The sequence below is a fragment of the Gossypium arboreum genome, chromosome 13 (assembly GCF_025698485.1).
Source record: "Gossypium arboreum isolate Shixiya-1 chromosome 13, ASM2569848v2, whole genome shotgun sequence".
NCBI classification, from domain to species: Eukaryota; Viridiplantae; Streptophyta; class Magnoliopsida; order Malvales; family Malvaceae; genus Gossypium; species Gossypium arboreum.
The window spans coordinates 115,151,905-115,173,919 of NC_069082.1; the positions used below are offsets into that span (position 1 = coordinate 115,151,905).

At 35.8% G+C, this 22,015-nt stretch overlaps 2 protein-coding genes across 3 annotated transcripts; both read left to right on the forward strand.

The window, feature by feature from the left end:
- Positions 1-10,504: 10,504 nt before the first annotated feature.
- Positions 10,505-16,196, forward strand: LOC108464110 (ubiquitin carboxyl-terminal hydrolase 27). Of its 2 annotated transcripts, none has more exons than XM_017764207.2 (11): positions 10,505-10,842; positions 11,669-11,965; positions 12,191-12,317; positions 12,575-12,675; positions 12,760-12,993; positions 13,231-13,299; positions 13,438-13,566; positions 13,935-14,072; positions 14,235-14,297; positions 14,427-14,762; positions 15,369-16,196. In XM_017764207.2, exons 2-11 carry the CDS (start codon positions 11,708-11,710, stop codon positions 15,633-15,635), a joined length of 1,722 nt encoding a protein of 573 aa, XP_017619696.1. In that variant the 5' UTR covers positions 10,505-10,842; positions 11,669-11,707; the 3' UTR covers positions 15,636-16,196. The 2 variants fall into 2 exon arrangements, with proteins under 2 accessions (XP_017619696.1, XP_052880163.1); XM_053024203.1 differs by lacking the exon at positions 10,505-10,842 and adding an exon at positions 11,129-11,485.
- A 123-nt stretch (positions 16,197-16,319) lies between these two features.
- LOC108464109 (cationic amino acid transporter 8, vacuolar) lies at positions 16,320-18,404 on the forward strand. The gene has a single exon (XM_017764206.2). It carries the CDS (start codon positions 16,595-16,597, stop codon positions 18,317-18,319), a length of 1,725 nt encoding a protein of 574 aa, XP_017619695.1. The 5' UTR covers positions 16,320-16,594; the 3' UTR covers positions 18,320-18,404.
- Positions 18,405-22,015: the final 3,611 nt, after the last annotated feature.

Consider the following 22,015-nt stretch of genomic DNA (forward strand, 5'->3'; position numbering starts at 1 on the left):
GGTTTTAGATATGTGATGACGTTATCTTATATAAATGCATGAATCTATCATGAAAATAAGTTGAATTGATTTGGTTGATGTGGATTGGTCTCGATTTAATATTACAGAGAAGGTTAGATATTTATAAAGGGGCTATATTGAATATAAAAAAAAATTTAATTCGTAAACTCCGATAATGCCTCGTACCCTATTCCGACAATGAATACGGGTAGGGGTATTACATTTATTGGTATCAGAGCTACGGTTTAGCCGGTTGTAGGACCGATGTAGCAAATATGGGATTAGCTATACATGCCATTTAAATTATTATTGATAGTGTGATATCTCCTAACCATTTAAAATGTGTTTTTCTTATAGTAATGTCATCCGACCGAGCTCAATCTGAGGAAGGGAGTCATGCTCCGCTTCAAGATACAAAGAGAAGAAACTAGCAATAGAAGGCCGGAGCGGAGGGTCGAGGGAGGAGGCAAAACAACCTTCTTTCAAATGATGAATGAATGGTTTAATCAATACTTAAGAACTAACCACAGAGTGCAGCAAGTTCTAGCTCCCCTCTTGCTCCTCCACGGTTCCCGAGATCCCACAAAGTGCAGTCTTGAATCATCGAGAAAGGAAAGCTCCAGTAGACAAAATTCGAAAATATGGGTCGAAGAATTTCGAGCAGCAGTTGATGATGATTCCGAACGGGCTGAATTCTGGTTAGAAAACACTAGTCAGGTTTTGGAAGAATTATCTTGTACACCAGAAGAATGTCTAAAATGTGCCGTCTCACTGCTAAAAGATACAGCTTACCATTGGTGGAATACTAAAGCTTCAGTTGTTCCGAAAGAAGAAATTACATGGGAATTCTTTCAGACCGAGTTCAGAAAAAAATATATCAGCCAGAGGTTCCTTGACCAGAAAGGAAAAGAATTTCTTGAGCTGAAACAGGGCAATAGATCGAGATCTCGAATATGAAAGAGAATTTGTTCGATTGAGTAAATATGCTCGAGAATGGGTACAATCGGAAGTGAAATGTGCAAACGATTGAAGAAGGGTTGAATGAAGACATTAAGTTATTGATCGAATTCTTGAAATTAGAGAGTTTGCTACATTGGCGAGAGAGCTTATAAAGCGTAAGAATTGAGCAAAGAAAAGAAAGCAGTGAGAGGAAGCTCGAATTTTAGTAAAAATAGATCGAAAAATCGGTTTACGCTTCAAAGAAATTGAAGAAGTATCGGGATCGTTCTACTTCACCATTGGGTATTCGGGCAAGAGCGAGGTTTTCAACGCACTAATCCAAGGCCTTCTACTCCATCAGTGACCAGTGTTGGCAGTGTTGGCACTCCTAAATCGAGATGCCAGTACTGTAATAAAGCTCATTTTGGTGAATGCCTATTTAAGAGTGGGGCTTGTTACCGATGTGGTTCTTTTGACTATTTCCTCAGAGATTGTCCAGAAAGGGTTGAAAAAGAAGTTGAACATATATCGAAGCCGAGTAATCTAGTTTCGAGGGGCAGACCACCTCGACCATCCGGTAATGTCAGTGGTAGTCGAGAAGCTACAAAAGATACTGCAGGCGGGTCTGAAGCACGAACACCTGCTAGGACATATGCCATTCGTGCCAGAGAAGATGCCTCAGCACCTGATATTATTACTGGTACATTTTCTTTACTTGATACTGATATTACTACATTAATTGATCCTGGTTCTACGCATTCATATATATGTGTTAAACTTGCAATTGTTAAAGATTTACCTATTGAACCTACTGAATTTGTGGTTAAAGTCTCGAACCCCCTAGGCCAGTCTGTGTTGGTGGATAAAATTTGTAAAAATTGTCTACTGATGGTAAGAGGTTATTGTTTCCCGGCTGATTTGATGTTACTGCCATTTGATGAATTTGACGTGATATTGGGTATGGATTGGTTAACCCAGTATGATGCGGTAGTAAATTGTAAACAAAAATATATTGTGCTAAAATGTCAGAATGGTGAGTTACTCCGGGTTAAATCTGATCAGACAGAGGGGTTATCTGATATGATTTCAGTAATGGCAGCACAGAGGTATGTCAAAAAGGGGTATGATGTTTACTTGGCTTATGTACTCGACACTAATGTATCTGAGTCAAAGATACAGGCAGTTCCAGTGGTATGTGAATTTTTCGATGTGTTTCCAGAAGAATTACCAGGATTGCCACCAGAAAGAGAAGTGGAATTTTCTATAGATTTGATTTCGGGAACTACTCCGATCTCCATAGCTCCATATCGTATGGCTCCTACAGAATTAAAAGAGTTAAAGACACAGTTGCAAGAACTTGTTGACAGGGGTTTTGTCCGACCGAGTCATTCACCTTGGGGTGCTCCGGTTTTGTTTGTGAAAAAGAAATATGGGTCTTTGAGATTGTGTATCGACTACTGGCAGCTTAATAAAGTAACCACAAAGAATAAGTACCCGTTACCCCGAATTGATGATTTATTTGATCAGCTGAAAGGTGCTACTGTGTTTTCAAAGATTGATCTTCGATTGGGTTATTATCAGTTATGGGTAAATGAGTCAGATGTGCCAAAAACAGCCTTTAGAACCAGGTACGGGCATTATGAGTTTCTAGTTGTGCCGTTTGGGCTAACTAATGCACCTGCAGTATTCATGGATTTGATGAACCGGATATTCAGACCGTACTTAGACAGATTTGTAGTAGTATTCATTGATGATATTTTGGTTTATTCTCGGGATGAAGAAGAACATGCAGAACATTTGAGAATTGTGTTACAAATTCTACGAGAGAAGCAGTTATATGCTAAATTCAGTAAATGTGAATTTTGGTTTCGAGAAGTGGGTTTTCTTGGACACATTGTATCTGCCGAAGGCATCAGGGTAGATCCAAGTAAATTATCAGCTATTGTCAATTGGAATCCACCGAAGAATGTATCTGAAGTTAGAAGTTTCTTGGGTTTAGCTGGTTATTATCGGAGATTTGTACAGGGATTCTCTATGATAGCTTCTCCAATGACTCGATTATTGCAGAAAGATGTAAAGTTCGAGTGGACTGATGAATGTCAACAAAGTTTCAACCGATTGAAAGACCTATTAACGAAAGCACCTGTATAAGTGCAGCCTGAACCAAGTAAGGAATTTGTTATTTATAGTGATGCCTCATTAAATGGTTTAGGTTGTGTTTTGATGCAAGAAGGTAAAGTAATAGCCTATACTTCAAGACAACTTAAACCACATGAAAGAAATTACCCAGTACATGATCTTGAATTAGCTGCTATTGTATTTTTATTTGAAGATATGGCGGCATTACTTGTACGGTGAGAAATTTCATATTTATCCGATCATAAAAGCACGAAATATTTGATGACACGAAAGATTTGAATTTGAGACAGTAGCGGTGGCTTGAATTGATAAAGGACTATGATTTGATTATTGATTACCATCCGGTAAGGCTAATGTTGTAGTGATGCTTTGAGTAGGAAATCTCTGTTTGCTTTACGAGCTATGAATACCCGGTTATCATTGATGATGATGGTTCAATCCTAGCGAATTAAAAGCTAAACCGACATTTTACAGCAAATATGTGAAGCTCGGAAGAATGATAAGAAGTTACAAGTTAAGCAGACACAGTGTGAGTCGGTAATGATTTTGAATTTGATTGGTTCGATGGTTGTTTATTATTTAGAGGTAGGGTATGTGTACCTCGAATTGAGCTCATCTGAGAAGATTCTACGCGAGGCTCACATGTATTATGTCTGTACATCCGGGAGTAATAAAATGTATAATGATCGAAAAAGATGTACTTGTGGTCGGGAATGAAACGTGATATCTCCGAGTTTGTATCAAGGTGTTTAATATGTCGACAAGTTAAAGTTTGAACATCGGTACCTTCGGGTTACTTGACCAATTACTATACGGAATGGAAATGGGAAATAATCACTATGGATTTTGTATCGGGGTTACCTTTGTCTCCGAGGAAAAAAGATGCTATTTGGGTGATTGTAGGCCGATTGACAAAGTCAGCTCACTTTATTCCAGTACGTATGGATTATTCTTTAGATAAACTAGCTAAACTGTACATATCTGAGATTGTCAGGCTACATGGAGTGCCTGTCTCCATTATATCAGATAGAGATCCCCGATTTACGTTTCGTTTCTGGGACAAATTGCAAGAAGCCTTGGGTACTCAGTTGTATTTCAGCACTGCATTTCATCCTCAGACAGATGGTCAATCTGAGCTTGTAATTCAAGTATTGGAAGATATGCTTCGATGTTGTATACTAGAGTTTGAAGGTAATTGGGAGAGGTATCTACCTTTGATTGAATTTGCTTACAATAACAGTTATCAGTCCAGTATTAAAATGGCTCCTTATGAAGCTTTGTATGGTAGAAAATGTAGAACATCGTTATATTGGACAGAGCTTAGTGAAAGGAAGATACATGGGATTGATTTGATCCGGGAAACAGAAGAAAAAGTAAAGGTTATTTGGGATAGTCTAAAAGCAGCTTCCGATCATCAAAAATCATATGCCGACCTTAAATGAAAAGAAATTGAATTTCAAGTCGGTGACAAGGTATTTCTGAAAGTGTCTCCTTGGAAGAAAGTTCTTCGATTCGGTCGAAAGGGTAAATTGAGTCCAAGATTTATCGGGCCCTATGAAATCATAGAAAGAATTGGATCGGTCGCTTATCGATTGGCATTACCACCGGAACTTGATAGAATCCATAATGTTTTTCATGTATCTATGTTACGACGATATCGATCAGATCCTTCATATGTTATTTCTTCGATAGAAGTAGAGATTCAACCGAATATGACTTATAGTGAAGAACCGGTCAAGATATTGGCACGGGAGACAAAAGAGCTTAGAAATAAAAAGATAAATTTGGTGAAAGTATTGTGGCAAAAGCACGGGATTGAGGAAGCAACATGAGAACCGGAGGAGGCAATGAGGAAACAATACCCAAACCTCTTTACTGGTAAGATTTTCGAGGACGAAAATCCTTAAAAGGGGGGGGGAGAGTTGTAATGGCCTAAATTCAAGGTTATCGGAACAATGGTTTCGTAACCATAGATCCGATTTAAAGAGAAATTTATTTCAATATTTTTGCTTGAAAATTGATATGATAGGAAAATCGTATGAAAATATTGATAGGAAAATTTTATCGATTTAGTGATTAGTTAGAAAAAGAAATTATTGAAGAAATTGGGTAAAATAAGGTATCGGGACCTCTATCTCGTAAAACCGAGTCAAAAATAATTTTATAAATATTTATGAAATGTTATTAATGTGGTATTAAAATTTTGTTAGGAAATTTTAATGTTTGGGTAGTCAATTAAATGAAAAGGACTAAATTGTAATAGGTGTAAAAGTTGCTAGAGTGATTAAATAGCTTAAGAGTCTAATGAGAAAGGATTTAAATGGCAATTAGACCCAAAAGTTATTTGAGCTGGACGGCAAGGGTATGAAATCAGCAGAAAATTTGATAAATTAAGGGTAAAATTGGAATATTGCAAAATTAACTAAATAAAACTAGGACTAAATAGGAAATATCTAGATTTCTCTTCATTTCTCTTCAATTCCAGCAGCTAAAAACGCCATAGGAGGGTTCTCTAAGCTGGTATTTCATAATTTTTGCACCAAGTGAGTTAATCCTTGCCTTTTTCTTGTAATTTTTGTGTTTCTAAGACTTTTACAACTAGGTCCTACTATTAAATTCATTAGGTTTTGATTTCATGGTTGAAATTGAAAGTCACCATGGTTGAGTTCTGTAAGTTTATGATGAAATAGAATGAAATTAAAGCTTTAATTTGTTTATGAGATGATTTTATTAGGAAATTTCAACGGAAATTGATTTTTAGGACCTAATTGTGAAAATGTTTGGAATTAAAGTCTATTGCTGAAATTATGATTCCTAAAGGTTGTAAACTAGTTTAAGCTGATAAAATAAAATGTTAATTGAGAAAAATAAGCTCAATTGAGAGGCTAATTGAGTAGGGATGAAATTATCATTTATTAAAAGCTTAGGGGAAAAATGGTAATAAACAGCTTGCACTAAAACAGTTTGGACAGCAGCAATAGACTAACTTTGAAAAATCACCAAAAATTGTAGGAATCGAATTAGAAGATGAACAAAATACGGAATTAAAGCTTATTGAGTCTAGTTTCTCATAGAAGAAATATTGTAAGCAATGGATTTGTAAATTTTTAGATATAATGAATTTTGTGAGACAAGGTCAGAATGAATTCGGGTTCCCCTGTTCTGAATTTGAAAAATTATAAACAATTGAATAAAAATAATTATGGACTTAAATTTATATGTATAGAATTTTGAATAAGTATATTTTTAATATAAACAAACGAGAACATCATTTGAATTTTGTATAAAGAGATAATTTATTTTTAGTGAAGAAGGGTCAGAACTGTTAGACAACAGAACAGGGGTGACTTTGAAGAATAAACTGTACTGATTGGCCAAGCCAAAAATTCTGAAAATTTTATGGTAAAAATATATATGAGTCTAGTTTCAGGTAAAATTAACGGATCTTAATTTGGAGTTCTGTATCTCAAGTTATAAATAATTTAGTGACTATGACTCAAGTAGACAGCTTTGAATGAACTATAAATAATAGTTGAATTATAGAGAATGTTGCATATGAACATGAAATGTATTAAATTAATAATTAAATTTATTTATTTAGATCCGGAAGATTCAAATACGAAGCTAGATCGAGGAAAGGAAAAAGTTCGGGATTAGTAGATTTTTACTGTTTACAAACAAGTATCAAGGTAAGTTCGTGTAACTTGAATTATATTCTTAAATGCTTGAGATTGTATGTTATTGATGTGAATATGATTTGAGTGTTCATTGTATGAAAATTAATGAAACATTGATATATTTGATAAAATGGGAAGAAATCCCGGTTGAATGAAAGGAAAATTCGATGGATCTCGAAAAGGAATTGACGGTAAAAGGATCTAGCCAGACGGGTGATCTTGTCTGATATAGCCCTCCGAAGAATATGTGTAAAATGGATTTAGCCTGACGGGTAATCCGAATTAGGGTTTAATTTAGCCTGACTGTAATTGAGATCCAAGCTCATTAGAGTAATTGTCGTTGCGAGGATTTAGCTCGTGGTAATCCCGCCGCAAGGTTGAGGTTCATGAGTGTGCTCTTTGAAATGGAAATGTCGCACATGAATATGAATTGACGGACCCGGAAATGTACACTAAAAGTGTACCTCTGAAAATCCATCGAAAATTCCAAGAAATTCAACGGGATAAATATGGAAAAATAACAAGGAAATGGAAATCATGGTATTGACGAGCTCATCAATCATAGTACATATTATTGGTACATGGAAATTATTGTACTAACTTGAATGTTGAGTTTGTGCATATTAGGGTAATAATGCATTGAATGGATATATGGATGTTTATTGTATTGTATTGAAAATATTAGGTAAGTATAATTCTTGTTACATGAGCTTACTAAGCACAAAGTGCTTACCCGTTTCCTTTTTCCCTGTTTTGTAGTGTTAAGAGCTCGGAGGTCGGATTTGGTGGAGACACATTACATTATCAACCTCGTGGATTTCGGTATATAAAGAAACTTTATTTTGGAAATCAATGGCATGTATAAGCTAACAAAGTAAATGTTAACGTGAAATGAATGTAAAGTTAGCCATTAGTATGGTTAACAAACCTGGTTTTAGATATGTGATGACGTTATCTTATATAAATGCATGAATCTATCATGAAAATATGTTGAATTGATTTGGTTGATGTGGATTGGTCTCGATTTAATATTACAGGGAAGGTTAGATATTTATAAAGGGGCTATATTGAATATAAAAAAAAATTTAATTCGTAAACTCCGATAATGCCTTGTACCCTATTCCGACAATGAATACGGGTAGGGGTATTACAACTTGGCAGTCTTTTTCTACCCTTTCATCACAATGAGGGAACTTTTAGAAATCTTCAAAACCCCACTTTTAGCTATGTATTTGTACCTTTTTGAATTAAGAATACTCAATGAAATTAAATTTCTCTTCAATTCTGGAACATGTCGCACGTCACTAAGTGTTCTGGCAACCCTGTCAAACATCTTAACTTTAATCGTTCCAACACTTGCAATTTTACAGGAAGCATTATTTCCCATCAAAACAACACCTTCAAACACTATTTCATAAATTATAAACCAATCCCAATTGAGACTCATGTGGAAGGTGTAGCCCGAATCAAGGATCCACTCCTCCCTAACTTTAGAACTATTGATAGAAGCGACTAGAAGTTCACCATCGCTGTAGTCTTCTACAATATCAGCTTCACTAAATTTTTCTAGTTGTTTTTCCTTTTTATTCGCAACCTCCCTTTTAATATTGTTTTTTAGCTTATAACACTCAGATTCAATGTGCCATTTCTTCTTGCAGAAGTTACAAGTTTTACCTCTGTTTGAAGACTTCGATCTACCTTTAGATTTACCGCGAGGATTCCGTTCCTGTGTCCTTCCATGATCATCATTAGCATTTCGATTTTTACTCTTACGAACAATGAGACCCTCTCCCTAAGAGTCGAGTTTAACCACAAGATGCTTTATATTATCATACGAGGTCAAAGAATAATAAACCTTATCAACTATGAGAGGCTCGCGGCTATATAAAATCGTGTATCTAAAAATTGAATAAGATGGAGGCAACGAACAAAGTAGAATCAACCCTAGATCTTCCTTATCATACTGAACCTTAATGGCCTCCAAGTTTGAGAGAATTTCTTTAAACATTGCTAAGTGTTCGTACACAGATTCCTCCAAACGATGAGCATAATGACGCTGCTTCATATACAAATTGTTGGTTAGAGTTTTCGACATGCTCATTTGTTCCAGCCTCTTCCATAATGCAACAATGGTCTTCTCTTTCATTATATCCTACAATATTTTGTTAGACAAATGTAGATGTAACTGTGTTAATGCCTTTCGATCCTTACGCTTCTTCTTTTCCTCCGTCAATATCGAAGACATCTTATCTATCCCTAGTAGGGCATCCTCTAAGTCCATTGTACAAGAACTACCTGCATCTTTATCTGCCACAACGCAAATCTAGTGTTGTGATCTAACAACGAAATTTCATACTTCAAAAAAGCCATTACCGTGATTGAGATGAACAACCTAAAAGATCTGATATCAATTTGTAAAAAAAATAGAATGTCGATAATGACAATGTATCGCAAAGAAAAGAGAAAAAAAAAGAACATATTGACTTTATGTGGAAACCTTTTCAAGAAAAAACCACGAGCAGAGGAGAAGATAATTCACTATGTTAATTCGAATGAATACAAGAGAAGTAGACTATGTCTATATATAGGCTTGTAAACCATATTCTAATAGAAAAAGTGTAGTAAAATTGAAACACCTTATTCTAATCAATATCAAATAGATGAAATTTAATAAGGTTTAAAAACCTTATTCTAAAAAAAAAAAAAAGTGTAGTTCTATATGGATTTTACTTTTATTTTATTTTACCATTGTATTTTATTTTAATAAGGATTCGGGTCACTTGATTCTAACATCTTCTTTAATATTTAGGATTTTAGATGCCCCGTGGCCTTAGCTTTTCATTTTTTCGAAGGAGCCAAAACTTGTAGTGCAAAATTATGGGCGACCATCATCTTATGTATGGTTTTAATTTGTTTATTGGTTCGATTCCTTAAAAGACTCGTACCATATGCCACATGTTCCACTTCTGACATACTTACCATTATTTGTTTCTTTTTTTTTTTTTCATTTCTCGTAGCTTCAAATAAGTTACTGCAAACTAAATCTCAGCTTTTTTTTGGCCCATGCTAGATATCAAGCTCGACGAGTTCACTTGGTTAACATCAGACAACAACTATGGTTGGTTCACACCATATTATGCTTTAGATGTTTGGTAAAGGTCTCTCGTAGGTTTCCATACCAAAAAGCCAACTATTGTTGAGCCTGTTATAACTGGAGAGCCGGGGTAGTTAAAGAAGAAGAGGAAGAAGGTAGATGAGACAATATAAAGTTTAAGGGAGTAAGAAAGGGCTAAAGATCCTTCATTCATCGTGGGCCAGGGTATCTATTATGGGATAGGCCCTTTTGCTGAAGTGACATGTCACCAATAGTATAGATGGTGGCTTGCCTGTGTGGTTGGCCAAGTGGCAGGTTCGTTACATGTCAGTTGTCGTTAAGTGTAGTATTACGTAGGTTTTCTTTAACATTTTCTTTGCTAAGGTAATACAAAGTCAATAAGCCTTAATGGTCCTTTAGTGGTCCCCTCCTAGGGATGAGAGTGTGTCGCTAATTGCGGGTGACTTAATGAAGAGTCCGTTAAAAGTGTTGGCTCGATAGAGGGATCAGCAATTTGGCGAAAGATAGGTGGCGTCCTTATGGGCAATGTAAAGCATACAAGTGGCTAGCCCTTGGGCGACAAGTCGAATGGTGCCACCCAGGCCATTTCTCATGCTACCACGTCTTAGCCAGGGTAGGGGTATAATACGGATTCCATGGTTTGAAATTAAAGTACGGATACTTGGTTTCAAATTTCCGTAAAATATAATGACCTTCAAGAAAATTAGACCAAAATAAAATTGATCGTAATACTTTTTCTGCCCAACAGCCAAAGCTACCTTGGGTTCCCGCTCAACAACGCAATTCGCAGCCAACGTTTCTGTTTCGGCCGCCATTACCAAAGCTTCCATAACCATTTTAATTTGCTTTACTTTTTTCTTCTTTGATTTTTTTTTCATCGCTGCCCCAAGCTCTATTTCAAAGCTCTGTTTTCCACTTTTTCCCAAAACTCAAATCCCCAGAGTCTCCAACTCGGTGATTGATGAACCCCTGGTATAATTTCTTTCCTGTTTTTGCTTCATCAAATTCAAAAAAAAAAAAACTTCTATTTTATTATAGGTTTGGTTGTTGGGTTGGACTTAAACTGACTAGCGGTTGACATTAGAAATAGTAGCTTGATTTGATGGAATTCTTTTGGCTTAAAACTGGGTTTTTCTTTTTCCCTCTTTCCTTTTTAGTTGTTGCAAAAGGGTTTCTTTCTTTGCTATTAATTTATTGACCGGGTATGATATTTTTAATAATGTAAAATTCTCATCCATGTTGATTAAATGAGTTTGAAAAGTTCTCGTGTAGGAACTTTGATTTAATAGCAGTTGTTTTGCTGTAGGCTTAGATAGGGAAGTCGAGGAAATAAAAGGATTTAGCGTTTGTTTATTGTTGAAGTTTAGCAATGAAGTTGAGTCGTGCAAGATTTTGCATTCTATTAATTGTTTGGGAAAATTATGGTTTGTAAGTTATATGATATGGATATGGATATGGATATGTGTATGCACGTTTTGTTTTGAGAACATCCGTTTTATAGTGAATCATTTTATTTGCTAAGTTCTTCCTTTTCATTTTAGGCCATAAATTCAAGTTAGTAGGTTTTTGTGGTCTTATGTAATTTGCAAAGTTGCAATTAATCCACAATTTTAAGGTTTCGTTATGTTTTTTGCATATGAATACAAATTCCTATGATTGTTCTAAAAATGTTCTCTCAATTATGCATAGCTTAGCATCTTTCTTTTTTTTGGAGTTTATGATGCAGCTTTTACTAAAATTTGAATTTGGGTTTTCATCCATTTATTTAACAAATCTATTTTTTTGTTTACTTTTTCAGAATTATCTTGTAGGCTTTTCTGTCAGTAACAGAAAGGATATGGAACAAGAAACTAGTATGAGGGCAATAATCCGCAATTGGAAACATGGTTATAGAGCTTTGTTGCATATGAGATGGGCTGCTGATTTTGGGTTTCATATATCTGTGGTTGGTTTAGTGGGAGTTGTTGGTTTTGTATTGGCTATAATAAGAGATGGAAAATTGGGGGAAAAGAGAAAAAAATATTTGGAGAAGTTATGCTTAGTTCCTGGGTTGCAAAATCTTGGCAATAACTGCTTCTTGAATGTAATATTGCAGGTTCGATTCCTTTAAGCAAGTGGGTATTTTTGTTTTTATTTAGAGTCTTTGTGTTTGCTAAGAAAAATAGAACAAAAAATAGGAAATAAAAAATTAATTACAACTTGATTCTTGATTCTTTGTTTTTTGTTTAGTCTGAACATTTTCTTGATGCTCATTTTTCATTAAAGGAAAATTATGTTGAAATTCTGTTCATTTTGGGTTCTTGAATCTGCAATATTCCAGGCTCTGGCTAGCTGCTCATATTTTCAGTCTTTTCTTCAGAAGATACTAGACGAATGTGAATCAACACTAGTTGACAGACAGGGTGAAAGCCTGCCACTTACAATTACTTTATCTGATCTCTTAGAAGGTAACATCAGAACTTGGTGAACTGTTTTGCTTTCTTTAAAACTTCTGTATCACAGATTTTAATGCACTAATTACTAAACTGTTGTCTGTAAGTATTTTCTTGTTTCTCTAATGACCAAGGCATATAATAAGGTACTTCATCTTTGTTTCCAAGGATTACTTTAGTTGAGGATCAGAAATACACATTTGACCTTGTCAAACTTGAATTCAATGTGGTCATCACAGCATGTGCTATATAAATATGCTCCAAATTTGCAGAATTAGGCATGGCTGGAGAAAGGAGAGTCTCATTAAGCCCACATAAAGTTATGAGTGCATTGTCGCTTTATATTCAAAATTTTGATTTAACAAGCCAGCAGGTGTGTTTGTTTTCTCAATATTTTAGCAATACAGTTGACACCATCTAGAGTGTAATTTATCTCGTATGTTACTTCTACATGCAGGATGCAGCTGAAGCGTTTCTCCATCTTTTGTCTTCATTAAGAGAAGAATTTTCTGATATATATCTTCCCAATCAAAGTACTCTAGCAGATATTTTTGCTTCGCAAACTAGTAGGATTCTAACTCCAGAGAGGAAGGAGGTTCAGAATGAGCAGAAAAGATGGCAGCAACACTATCTTGGACCTTTTGATGGTATAATTGGTAGCATTTTATCTTGCCGCAGTTGTTCATATCAGGTTCTTATTCCCTTGTCGGATGCATCTTTATAATTTCTCTTCCTTTGCATTTGTTTGTTTAAGCAAAACCATTGGTAGGGTATGTTTGAACATTAACAAATACATTATTGTGATTCATTTTTATGACTTAGCCACATTTGAGAATCTGGAATTAAGAAAGTATTTATAAAATTTTTATCTAACCTGTCCTTTTCCTTTTGGCATTTCTAATACTTTTTCTTTTATTTAACATTGCAGATTTCTTTGGATTTTCAATTTTTTCACAGCTTGCCCCTTTTTCCAGTGCTTTATGGTGCTTCCACCATTGTATGTTAACTAAAGGTTTTGCTTTTTGATAATTTTAATTATGCATGCTTAAGCCCATAGCTTCTTGGAAAATTTTCTTTTTATAACTTTGTGGACCCTCCTTTAACTCTAATGCAAGTTTCTTCGATGCAACACTAGATGGCTGGATGTACCTTGGAGGATTGCTTATGGCAGTTTGTCCTTGCTGAAAAACTTGAGAATTACTACTGCAGCCATTGTTGGCACAGTGCTGCAATAAAGTTTTTATCTTGTAAAGGAGCAAATGAGGTGATGCCTTTTCTAGTACGGTAATTTAAGAATTAGCTTGTTTTCTATTTACTAGATGACAAAAATGTTATTATTGTTAAATCGAAATATCCTAAACTGATCCTATGATGAATACCAACTCCTGTATAGAATCTTCATACATATGATCTTCTTATTTATCTCTATCTTAAAAGTGTTATCCTGACTATCTTAAAAGTGTTATCCTGATACCATCCACATTCCTACTGGTTATCTCATTCTCTTTGTGTGTGGGGGAATCTGCTGGATTCTTAGCATGTTGCTTGAGTCTGATATTTCAGTTTCTTGGTTATCAATGCAATTAATTGCTGCATATTCTTATAAACATAATGTTTGAACGTTGAAATCAGATTGAGATTGAAAAGTTGAAGAGATGCAGTGCAGAAGAATCCTGTGATTGTCGGAGTTTTTGCTGTCTAGAAAATCTACCCTGGTCAAATAACTTTTCTAATACTCTAAAGCAGCTATGTATTGCTCGTTGTCCAAAGGTATTAATATTGATATCTTGCTTCTAACAAAATTCAATTTGCTTCTAATGTGTCAATATGTTGTTTAGGGTCATAACAATGATTCTTTTCTTGTAGGCTCTCTCTGCATGAATATTTTGTTTGATCTCCTAGGGTGCTTATTTTTTGATCATACACTTGCAGATTCTATGTCTTCATCTACAACGTGCTTCAATTAACGAGTTCGGGGAACTAATCAAGCTTCAGGTAGTTTCCTTGCTTGTTAATCAGTCTCACAGCATGGTTTCCTTAGAAAGTAATTCTTGCTTGTATGTCTTCTTTGCTAAAATTTAAATGAGAATTGTTTGTCATAAAATCATGCCTTAATGAATGCAGGGCCATATTGCTTTTCCATTGATTTTAGACCTGTCGCCATTCATGACTACTGAGGTGGAAATAACGAACTGGGAAGGGGTCCATAAAGGGCAACTGAAGCTGCAAAATCAGAAGACAATGCCTCATCTCAACCTTATCAATGCTCAATATGAAAGCATTCTCAATCGCATCAGTAAACCAACAGGAGAAAAGGTCTCTTCAGAAATATTAGTTGCAAATGGCTCTCAATGTACTACTTCCCCCGGAGAATCTTTGCCTGAGAAGAGTAAGCTGTACCCAACTGATGGCTGTTCAAAGGCCTCCAACATAGACATGCATGAGCAACATAATGATAAGGTTGGTTGAATAATTACTAATCTGGTCATATGTAGGTTGTTATGCAATTTTGAGCAACATATATTAATAACTATCTTTGTTGGTTCACTAAAAGGTTTAATTTTAATGTTTTTAAAGCACGTCTTGTAAATTGTGTTAAGGTGTCAGAGCTTTAGAGGCTTCTTGCCTTGGTTCTCATGCCTCGCAGTTTACCATTTGTGATGATAGTTCTCCCTATGTTCCTTTTTTTGGTATTATTGCTACTATTTTTGTGCATGTTTTCTGCAAGAAGCATTGATTTCTTTTTCCCTTCTCATCATTGATAAAGTGTGAAATTGTAATCAAATGTGAGTATTGCTACATGAATGAAGTGCCAAGGAAACAATTTGTTGGAGATCCTTTGTTGCGTGTGATTCACTCCAAACTTCTTTCTTGAAAATTATGACTCCTTCCTTGCATATAAGCATCTGTTTCTTAACTTGGTTTAGGAGGAAAAAGTTTCATGATTAAGTTCCAAAACTAAGTTTGTTTTGCTAACTTTCTTACTATATGCTACACATTAGATTTGGGATTCATGATTGAGTGAGGGCTGACGGCTGTCTATATTGGATGTGTATTTTTATGCAGATAAGCTTGACCAGCAAGTTACCTCCTTCAGAAATTAAATTATACCGACTTGCTTCAGTTGTGGAGCACTTTGGGAGACCTGGAGGTGGGCATTACACTGTTTACAGAAGTATGAGAACTAAATCTGATGAGCAAGATTCTGATGAATACTCCGAGCCCGCTACAACCAAGTGGTTCTGCATTTCAGATTCTCAAGTATGTAGTGTCTCAGAGAAGGATGTTTTAGCTGCAGAAGCAAGCCTACTTTTCTATGAGAGGATCGTATAAGGCTGAAATGATGCCTACTCGTATACTTATGATTTCCCAAACTCTCCATCTCATTTCTCTCAAAAGCTACTTCTAGCATCATAATTGCAAATTGTAATATTAAAGTGTTGATATGGTGCTTGTGAGAGGCCTGACTGAGAATTGATTGTGATCAACTGATTGGGATCAACCCTTTCCCGGAGTAACTGTGGAAGATATATAGCTTGTTTGGAGATTATACCTTGAAACTGAACCTCTCCACTCTATACCTATCATTTCCTTGTGAAGGGCAAACAGCAGAACTAACAGGAAGGATGGATGGTCCAAGGGTTTTTGCTCTTGCTAATTACAACATTTGCCGCTTCATATCGTTGTTTGTGTTTTTTTTTTCTAAAGGAAAATGTTAGGAGCTAGTTGGAATATGTTTAAGGAGATTCAATGCAATTGCCTCTTTGTGAGGGCTTTTACAACTTGATTTTGCCAAGCTTCGTGATGGTAAATAATTGGGTGTTTGGGTTGTAATTTCATGCACTGTCAGCTTATGAACACTATCCTTAGTAAAGCATGTCAACATGTTAGTGAGATGGGTTTACATATATCTTGATATCAAGAAACAGCAACCTTAGGTTGCTTCGCAAATTTATTCTGAACTCTCAATCTAATCTCAAAATGATAAAAAAAATTACTATGTGTTCCGACTTGAAAATGACATATTATCTGCCCAATTATGATAGATACGTGTACAGTAGCGTATACCTGATTTCCTTTACGACATGTGCGAACGAAATCTTTGTGTAGTAATCGTTAATCCTGATTCCTGATTATAGTGAATCTCTTGTTACCATATATCACAAATTCAGCACTTCCCATATTATCACATCCGTATTCTTCCCGGTTCTCAGATCACCTCTTGTCCGTACCTCCAGTTCAATCTGTTATCATTTATTTCTGTCGATTCTTTTTTGGGTATTTGAATCTCCATGGCTGAGGAAAAACCAATTTCTTCAACAACTAAAAGAAGCTACTGGAGATGGAGCAAAACGGACTTCTTCCCAGAAACCTCGTTTCAAACCTTGTCATCTTACAAAACAGCACTTTCCCAAACCTGTCCTCGTCTCAGTGACCGTCTCTTAGCACGTTCCTCCTCCACCGACGAGCTTGTAACCCTTCAAAAAGTAAGTGAAAACCCCATGCAAAAATGTCTAACCTGGTGGGACCTCATTTGGCTCGGCTTTGGCTCTGTTGTTGGTTCTGGCATATTTGTCATAACAGGTCAAGAAGCTCACAATAATGCAGGTCCAGCTATTGTTTTGTCCTATGCTATATCTGGGCTTTCAGCATTGCTATCTGTTTTTTGTTACACTGAATTTGCAGCTGAGATTCCTGTAGCTGGTGGTTCGTTTTCGTATCTTCGTGTTGAACTAGGTGATTTCGTTGCATTTATAGCTGCTGGTAATATTCTTTTAGAAGCTTTAGTCGGAGCTGCAGGATTAGGAAGATCATGGTCTTCTTATTTTGCTAGTATGATTAAGAATGATTCAGACTTTTTGAGAATTAAGGTTGATTCTTTGCCTGTAGGATTTAACCTTTTAGATCCACTTGCTGTTGTGGTACTTTTGGTTGCTAATGGGATAGCAATGAGCGGAACTAAGAGGACGTCTTGGTTGAATTGGATTGCTTCTTTGGTTAGTGGTGCGGTGATTGTCTTTGTTATAGTTTTCGGGTTTATTCATGCAAAAACTTCGAATCTGGAACCGTTTTTTCCTTATGGCGTAGAAGGGGTTTTCAGGGCCGCTGCTGTGGTTTATTGGTCTTATACAGGTTTTGATATGGTGGCAAATATGGCTGAGGAGACTAAGAAACCCTCTAGGGATATACCAATTGGGTTGGTTGGTTCCATGTCTGGAATTACGGTGGTTTATTGCTTGATGGCTTTAGCATTGACCATGATGGTGAAGTATACTGAGATTGATGTAAATGCTGCATATTCTGTTGTTTTTGAACAAATTGGGATGAATTGGGCCAAGTATTTGGTTAGCATATGTGCACTTAAGGGAATGACAACAAGCTTGTTGGTTGGATCTCTTGGGCAAGCTCGATACACAACTCAGATTGCTAGAGCTCATATGATTCCTCCTTTTTTCGCTTTGATTCATCCCAAAACTGGAACTCCTATATATGCTACCCTGCTGGTGACTCTGATTAGTGCTATTGTTGCATTGTTCTCTAGTTTAGATGTTTTGTCAAGTGTTTTGTCTTTCAGCACACTCTTCATTTTTATGCTAATAGCTGTTGCATTGCTTGTGAGACGATATTATGTGAAAGATGTTACTCCGAAGAATGATTTGGTAAAATTTCTTATATGCTTATTCATTACTATTGGTTCCTCAATTGGAGTTTCAGCACTTTGGAATTCAAATGAGAGAGGATGGCTTGGGTACACTACGGCTGGATTGCTATGGTTCTTCGGGACTTTGGGAATGGCATTTCTTTCCAAGCAGCGTGTTCCAAAGGTCTGGGGAGTTCCACTTGTTCCTTGGTTGCCATCTTTGTCAATTGTGATGAACTTGTTTCTCATAGGATCTTTGGGTCTTACAGCAATTTTGAGGTTTATCATTTGCAGTGCAGTAATGATAGTGTACTACCTGCTTGTAGGTCTTCATGCCACTTATGATGTGGCTCGCAAAAATGAATTAAGTGCCTAAAACTGAAGAGGGTAAATAAAGCTGTAACCTGAAGAACAATTAATGCAGTAGTGAGTGGGACAGATTTTTTACTAGTTTATATAAATTTCTGGTGTAATATACCGCTTTCATTTCAGCACTTTTTTCACGCTTTCTTGTTTTCTTTTACTCAACTCTGTCTATTCTCCATCCATAATGTTTCCAAAACTGCAAGTATATATTTAAAAAGCACTCTGCCAATTAGGATTTCTATTGCTTGCCCATTCAATTGGGGAACCTGTTACTCTCCCATCATAATGCTTTCTAGATTAATTGCAATGGATCTCTCTCTCTCTCTCAATGAATACCTGATCTTACATGACTTAATACATTGTTGTAGGTTTAGTTTTCTTGTGATCACTACAGTATTAAGACCATCGGATGTAGCTATTCTGACAAAAGTTTCAACAGGTGCTGCTGTAGCTATACTAATCTCATGCAGGTTAACCCATTATGACCATGTTTCACGGAATGGTGTTTTATTAAATAATATGTCATTAGACTTGGCACTTTGAATCTGTGATGACCATGCTCTAGTGCTAACCATGATGCATAAAGAGAGGAGAATTAATCGAATGACATCTTTTCAGCTTCATCTAGAAAAATTGGCTCGAACCATTTTTATCTGGTCTGTCTTCTCTATTGGAAATGACTGCTCTTCTACTAGCTAGATTCCTCTTGAAAGATTCGCAAATGATGGACTGCAAAACCACGTTGTTTATATTGTCCTGCCTCCCTAAATTAGATCCCTCATAACTGCAACTTCATTTGCTTCCTCGCTGGTTTTCTTGCTTGGATACCTCATTGGGGTTTTAGATTTACTTGGACTTCCATAAGTAATTTGCTTAGGAGTGTTTCTAACTTGAATTTTAATGGTTTTTTACCAGGGCATAGTCTTGTTTACTGTTTTTTTTTTTTTTGTATTTATATTGACATTTTGGGGTCTAGCACCAGCAGGTCTGCACCCTTTGCTATTTTGGTAACTGGGGATTTCACCGTCTCAATAGCAGCTATTGCGAAGGCTTGTTTGGTGTTATTATGTTTTAGCCATATCTTGACTTTATAAATTGATCCTGCAGTATTCTTATAAGTTCTTTGCTTCTATTTTAGTGATCCTGGAATAATCTCTCTTTTTGTTACCATGGAACTTATGGACCCCTTGCTAATTTCTTTTTTTTTTTTTTTTTAAAACGCTATATAAATTGCAAGAGAAAATAGATAAAGGCTTCAGATTTTATGGCTAGTTAGCGCTGCTGAACTTGATCCTAAAAGCATAGTTGACCCAGCACAAAGCATTGCGAGTGTTCTAAAAGTTTCTTCTGGTAAATGGTGATATATAGAGCTGAAATGCATTTAGTATATCTATACTTTTCTTTTTCAGCAAACAGTAGACAGTAGAGACTCAGTCTAGAAGTAAATTTGTTGGATCTCTACATGTTATCAGTGTTGTGGAGTTTTAATGAGAACTGGAACCCTGTCTGGTGGTGTAACATATTTTCTGGTGGTTTAGATGATTAAGATACTTTTATTGATCTTACTCAGGATATTGATTGACATGTTTTGCTACTTCTGCAGTACTAGTTGGTTCTCATCTTGAAATTCATGCAAGAATTAATGGTTCTTGGAGAAGGATCTCTTATTTTGTTCTCCAGCTAGTGTGGAGGAAGACTATTAGTTGCATGTCATGAACTATACAAGAAAATGAAATGGTCCCATTCTGGAAAGAACAATCAGTGAATTCTGAATTTTCAACATTCAGCTTTAATATAAATCCACATATGAAGCCTCTTTTGTTTAAACCTCGACTTTAGTGGTCTAGCTTATCTTTGATTTTAACGTTTCTACACCAATCAGTTGTGTATTTGTTTATATGAAACTGATCTTTTTGAGATGCAGACATGCAGTCATCTTCATGGCATTATTTTTTGCGGTTTGAAAAATATAACATATAGCCTCAGGCTGGCCATATATTTTGTTCTATTTCATCAGGGAGTTTGGGGATAGGCGAAGCTATCCAAGTTAATCCACTGCTTCAATCGAGCATAATTTTATTTATACGTACTTGGTTCCGGTCAAGGTGTCGGGTAATTCTCATTATTGTTTCTGTTCTCCTTGAGCAAGTCCATGCTGTTAAAATTAGTACAATGTAATCATTCATTTAGTACATGTGAAATTCATTCTTTGTAGTACAACTTCCTTTTTTTGACTCTTGAAACTCACTTAGGATGACAAGAAAATGGTCCCTCTACGGATGCCCTTCTACATAGGAACAAAGAACTGAAGCATGAATCCCTGGTTTAATTGCATTCCATAGCATTTAATGAGATTTCTTTTTCTAAAATTTATAGCAGCAGTTGAGATTCATAGAATTTGTCCATGCATAATGTTCTTAGGAACTCTTGTGATTAATTATCTTAAACCTTCACGTAACGTGATTATGTAAACATGGTTTTTTCTGTATCTGATCCACCAGATACTGAGGGGAGCCACTAGATGTTGTACCGAGCACTTTAGCTAAAAATAATCACTAATCTTCCCATCAAGGTTTTACTTTAAGTGCAAAAAAATTCTATGCGTCAAACAATCATTAATGACTGAAGAGTTCTTTTCTGTAAGGATTCGTACAGTTGTTTTTCCGTTGCTTACTCCTGTAAGCATAATATCATAAGAATAGTGAAAAGTAAAAATAAAAATAAAGTAGAGCGTGAGCTGTTGTTTAGTTCTGCAAGTGTACTTCTTTTGCTTGCCAACAAGAAGAGCGAATGACGGAATTTGTAACACTTTAGTCTTCAGTAGTTTTCTATTTAGTTTGAGATATTTAGTACAAATATCTGGTGAGGAAAATATCGAATACACGAACGAAACTCGAGTAGGAAAAGAAGAAATAGGACAAGGCTCCAATATGTGTATCAAGTCATAGTCTTTAATATTGTATTCGCCCCCACCAATCTTCGGTGTGTAAACAAGTTTCAAGCAAGTTTCAAGCAAATTAATCTCGAGGATACAATAAAGCCAATGACTATTTGCATTTTGTACCGACAAGAATAATCCACTAAGCACTGAGCAATATATAATCTCATTCCTATCTATAGGAATTTTCATGTCTATTCATAGAGACATCTTTCAATAAGTGTTTTTATAAATAAATATTTAAAAATATTCCAACAAGATATAGGGGGATGAACTTAAAAACTGCAAGGATTCTTCTTTCCCATACCCCAACCTTCCCCTTCCTATCCTATGGATTTTGGAAACTGGAACAAACTCTTGATTCTAATGCCTAATATCCTAATTATTCTTTCTAGAAACTTTATGATTTGTTCAGCAAGCGAAAAATTAATCCGACAAGATAAGAGGAAAATGCTTCCTTATCAGTTGAGAAAGTTTATGGTAAATGGTAGTCCCCCATTGTTGATATAGTGCACTTGACTGGTAGGTTGAATAGGTGTTAGTGGATATCTGTTGAACTCATACTGTTCTATCTTTAGCACTGTTTCTTCAGACCTTGAATGTGGTTCCTTTCTTTTCACTAAGCGTGTGACACTAGATCTAGAAATTTTGGACACGACAGGAAAACACACACACTAAAATACGATAAAGAACATGGCAAGACACGAAACAGCAACATGAACATGACAGGAATTGACGAATATATCAAAATCTATATAACATGAATTG

What these genes read in the sequence shown, in the direction of transcription:
- LOC108464110 (XM_017764207.2), top strand. Translation starts at nt 11,708, where the DNA reads ATGGAACAAGAAACTAGTATGAGGGCAATAATCCGCAATTGGAAACAT. An exon ending in GGGAACTAATCAAGCTTCAG is followed by an intron (nt 14,298 to 14,426) that starts GTAGTTTCCTTG and finishes TAATGAATGCAG; the next exon opens with GGCCATATTGCTTTTCCATT. An exon ending in ATGAGCAACATAATGATAAG is followed by an intron (nt 14,763 to 15,368) that starts GTTGGTTGAATA and finishes ATTTTTATGCAG; the next exon opens with ATAAGCTTGACCAGCAAGTT.
- LOC108464109 (XM_017764206.2), top strand. Translation starts at nt 16,595, where the DNA reads ATGGCTGAGGAAAAACCAATTTCTTCAACAACTAAAAGAAGCTACTGG.